The 4,692-nt window shown below is 36.2% G+C and overlaps 2 protein-coding genes across 2 annotated transcripts; one reads left to right on the forward strand and one right to left on the reverse strand.

The window, feature by feature from the left end:
• Positions 1-1,188: 1,188 nt before the first annotated feature.
• Positions 1,189-2,528, forward strand: Bdbt (Bride of doubletime). Its single transcript, XM_017637104.1, has 2 exons — positions 1,189-1,408; positions 1,542-2,528. Exon 2 carries the CDS (start codon positions 1,552-1,554, stop codon positions 2,416-2,418), a length of 867 nt encoding a protein of 288 aa, XP_017492593.1. The 5' UTR covers positions 1,189-1,408; positions 1,542-1,551; the 3' UTR covers positions 2,419-2,528.
• Positions 2,529-2,753: 225 nt separating this feature from the next.
• Positions 2,754-4,492, reverse strand: ppan (Brix domain-containing protein peter pan). Its single transcript, XM_017637105.1, is given in 9 exon segments — positions 2,754-2,934; positions 3,005-3,317; positions 3,319-3,457; positions 3,525-3,580; positions 3,582-3,710; positions 3,786-3,857; positions 3,859-3,969; positions 4,033-4,064; positions 4,067-4,492. Coding segments are annotated over 9 exon segments (1,254 nt in total). The 5' UTR covers positions 4,365-4,492; the 3' UTR covers positions 2,754-2,830.
• Between the last annotated feature and the right edge of the window lie 200 nt (positions 4,493-4,692).

The raw sequence follows: 4,692 nt of genomic DNA on the forward strand, positions 1-4,692 counted from the left end.
AACAAACTAAAAATATCAATTTATTATATAAATATAATGACGATGGCGAAATTTACCATATGTATGCGAATGCAGTTGAAAAGGAAGTTTTATTGTAATAAGTTATTAGAGTAGTTCGTTTTGCATTACAAAATAAGCCAAAACTGATAATAAAATAAATTAAAGAGGAGCATAATGCATACATACATATGTACGTACACGTGCGTATGAAATGGAGCAAAGCCAATAAAGTTAAAATAAACCAAAAAATTGAAAGAAAGCCGTTTTTATATATAAAATAAAATTCTATACTCTTACAGCTTTTTATGTGATCAAATAGGCTAGGACATTCACCTCTCGCAGGGTGTTGCTGTTGTTAATTTCTTTTATTTCAGCGATATTTCACCCCAAGAATGGGTTAAGAATGGCGTAAACAAATAAGGAGGAAGGATCAACCACACTCGGTACAGTACTCCGATATTGACGATCTTAACTCCAAATTACAGTTTGTTTTAGAGTTTAGAGGTGATTAAAAACCTCTTAGTACAATTATTTTTATTCTAAATTCATTAAATAAATAAAATTTCTATTTGTTTGTTTTTTAAGATATAAAGGGGCGATGTGTATCCTGATAAAAATAGGTTTAGCTGCATTCCAGTAATATGGGTAAAAACCTCAATTTTCCAAAACTCCCTCCGGTTTTGAAAGTTGCAGTTTTTTTTTTTTAAATCTAGCAACACTGATTTGGTATGAATATTTGGCGGAGCTTTCTAATGGATAAAGGCAATTGGCGAAGAAAAGATTTCAGGAAAAATTAAGATAGGAATCTGTTGTTCGGAACTGTAGAAGCCATTAGTACATTTTATTGAATGTACAGTTTGGTGGACTGTTAAATAATAGTTCTATAACTTGACATTTTTATGTGAATAAAGAATTTGGGTCAGTTCGTAAATTCAACCCGCAAAGACAAAGGATTAAACTATTGAATCATAGAAATTCAATATTTTCTCAATTTATCCACTCGGGATTTAACCATGTTACGCATGCTGGACATCGTCTTCAATTTTTGGATCACAAACAGGAACTTAATACAACCGGAAAAATTCATACTAACCGCTTCCGCTATGCGAATGAAGCAAATGTGGCTGGAATTTGGAAGCACTTTTTTAATTTTCAGAGAACGTAAATAATGTCAAATATGTCAAATTATACGATCTCTGTTCGAAATGTCAATGATGTTGTTTCAAAGGAAAAGAAAAACATCTTGGTCACAAATGTCAATATTGCAAAAATCAACAAATCGAGGTTTTAAGCACTTTTCACCGCGAAAATAAATAAACTGAGTTGGAGTTCTTGTGGGACAGCTTAAAAGTGGCTACATACAGAGCTACTTCTGTATACACCTGCTGAGCAAACCTCAACAAAAAAGGTAATCTTTGTCCTTTCTGGAATGTTGGGGGGAAATCCAAAGGCAAATTGTCTCATTAATCCTTAAACTCATATAAACTTCACTGAACTGAAACACGAACTAATCTTTTCCTTAAAACTCTTGGAAAAAACAGCTAATTTATAATGGAAAAATATAAGCCTATGTCATGGTATATTGGAACGGAGTGGTCAATGCCACGCAGGGGTTTGCGCAAACAAGTGCTTTCCCTCGAAAATTTCAAATATCTGGATAAACCCCATTTGGTATCAAAGGTTGTCATAAAAGTCGAAGATGTACGCAATCTGAATGGACGTAAAAGCCAATACCTAGTAGACGAGGCGCTTGGCCAAGAGCAGCTACTTGAAATGGGCACCGCACTTACGCCAGTTGACTGCTATGTTGAATTGCTTGTGCGCCAGCTAGTGATGGGTGAACGTGCACGTTGCTTCATTGCCACAAAACGTGAGGAAATAAGTTTTGTTTTAACACTTATAAGCATAGAAGAATCAAAAGAAATACAGAAATTAAATGTGCCAGAAATGTATGCGCTAGCGTTGCGATACAAGGAAAATGGTGTGATAATGTTCAAGGAATATCCACTCTTTGCACACGAATATTTTGTACGCGCCGCTAAGTGCTTGATCTCTTATAAGCCCCACGAAGGGTTGACAGTTAGTGCAGATGGCATGTCAGGTGAAGATATGCAGAAGTTATTCACACAAGTACAAACAAATCTGGCGGCTTGCTTGTTGAATCAAAAGCGCTACGAAGATGTACTATATCAGACAAAATGTGTCGAAGAACAGCCAGATGCAACAGAAAAAAGTATTTACAGACGAGCAACGGCATTTTACCATCTTAAAGAATTTGAGAAAGCAAAACAAACGATCGAACGTGTACCAAATTATCAAGAGAAAAAGGATTTCGCTAAACTACTTCAACGCATACAGGAAAGTTGGAAATCTAGTAACGAGCTCTATAAGAATTTAGTACAGCGTATGTTTAGCTAAACTCCTTTAAAATTGTTGAAATTCAGAAAAGCATTTGTTAAAAATTCGGTAGAATTAAGTGATATTTATGGAGTTCATGAGACGTCGAAAGCGCCGTTAAGTTTTAAAGTCGAATTTTTATACGACAAATAACGGCTAAAATCTCTTTAGACTTGTGACTGCACTCAAATGTCTTTAAAGTGATGGAAAGTATATAATTGGTACATATTAATCCCTGCGGATCCCCCAACACCCATTTTACCGTAGTTTTACATCGAATCATTTTAAGACTTTACGACGCCTACGACGTCTTGGGAATCCTCGAATTGAATAATATTTTATGTGTTCTAATAAAAACAAAATCGAGAAAGTACCTTCTAAAACTAAGATTTTCTTTAGTACAATTAACAGTTTTTGTATTTATTGTAATGTATCACTTCCTTTTGTCTTGCGCTTTTTTCAATTTCTTATTCTTAAACTTCATGCCCGTCGGCAGGCTGCCTCGCTTTCGCGATTTACTTTCAGCCCTGAAAAGCTCTGTAAAGTAATATAAGGTTACATTCCGATAAGTTTTTGTTTTTTGATTTTTGTATCAATTCATGCTCACCTTCATCAGGCTCTTCGCCAACTTCCTCTTTATAATATGCAGCATCATTTTCAGGTTCGCTATCCTCTTTCGCTTCATCTCCAATAGCTGCTGCTTCGAGTTTAGGTTTCTTATGTTTTCCTGTTGCTTCCTCTTTCGTGCGTATATTACGCGCTCGATTGTCTTCCTGCACCTTTTTGCGATACTCTTTGAGTTTGCGTTTCTTCTCTACCATTTTACGCAAAGCTTCCTTTTCATCCTCCGTCTTGACTATATGGTCGTGGAAAAGTACTTCGCCAGTCAACAGACCTTCCTCGATTTTCATCAGCTGCATTCGTTAGACGTGGGCCGATTTCATACAAACGAACTGCCGACTTATTGTCTTCTAAGTTACCTTTGCGTTTCAGTGTTTGTGGCAGTACGACCTGCGCATGTTCATCGTCTTCCATTTCAGATTCTGAAGCAGCACCGTCTCTGGATTGGAATGAGATTTATGTAAAAATTCAACATAATAAGAATGGAATACTAAACACAAACTTACTGCATTATGAAATCAGCGATATCTTCGCATTTAGATAAATTTGGAATTTTTCCCATGAACAAGCTTTTTAACGCCACGCGTCAAACCAACAGGAACTACTTGCACTGAATAATGGCGCATTTCTATTAGATTTGTGTCGCGCGTATACGAGAATAGCACACATCGCCGAATTGTGGCTATATTTACCTTTATAAGAGCAAAATTAAAAAAAAATAATAATAATAATCAAAAACAACAGCATTCTGTTCAGCTTTTATTTACATACCTGCGCAAATTTATGGCAGGGAACATATTTTGGAACGTACTGGCCATTAGCTTCAAATGTTTGCCATCAGCCTGTGAAATTATTCATGATAACCAGCGGCGAACTTTTAAACATATCATCATCCACATATTGCCGTTTGCTGGTCGAGAGCACGTCGCGCGCCAATGTGAATTGGTGTACCTGCCAAGAAAGTGGGTTTTATGCGTTATTTCTTGATTTAGAACAATTTTTGATTCATCCTACCTTAAAAGTTAACGTTGGACCACGCGGCATCGCACTATTTTAAAAGACAACTGGGATGTGGCCTTATTAAATATGCCCATATGGGAGACATGGAAGTAACCACTCATTGTCACAAAATCTTTAATGCGATTCATTTTCTTTTCCTTCAACTGGGATGCCGTAAATGGTTCCATTATTTTACGAAAATCCAAAGTTAAGTCGGTTATATAGGGACAGGAAAGACCACGATGTATAATAAAAGAATGTGGCGCATCAACCAATTCACTTGCTTCCTTCTCCTTGAAAGCAGCGGTACGCTTTTTCGGATGTGATTTCTTCTTGGCTTTACCCATTATAACAGTGTATTTTTTTGTTTTATATTGAGAGAACTATTGTTTTAATTATTTTATAAATTACAGTATTGACTACACACGCTTGAAATCTGCTAACTATAAAATTTTCTCCTCGTGTTTATAATCTTCTTCTTGTTAACTTATGTGGTATTCACGTTTGCTTCTATGAGCAGGTTACAGTGAACGCCACATTTTTTTAAAGGGTGCTCGTCGCCGATAGCGCATTTTTAACGTTAAAGCTGATGCCAGATAAAACTTTGTAGCTTTGCGTGACATTTATAACTTTGCCAGCAAAGCGCCAGACGCAAAAGGTATGCCACAATGAACG

The sequence above is a fragment of the Rhagoletis zephyria genome, unplaced genomic scaffold (assembly GCF_001687245.7).
Source record: "Rhagoletis zephyria isolate East Lansing unplaced genomic scaffold, Rhagoletis_zephyria_1.1 Rzeph_scaffold_20144, whole genome shotgun sequence".
NCBI classification, from domain to species: domain Eukaryota; kingdom Metazoa; phylum Arthropoda; class Insecta; order Diptera; family Tephritidae; genus Rhagoletis; species Rhagoletis zephyria.

What these genes read in the sequence shown, in the direction of transcription:
- Bdbt (XM_017637104.1), top strand. Translation starts at nt 1,552, where the DNA reads ATGGAAAAATATAAGCCTATGTCATGGTATATTGGAACGGAGTGGTCA.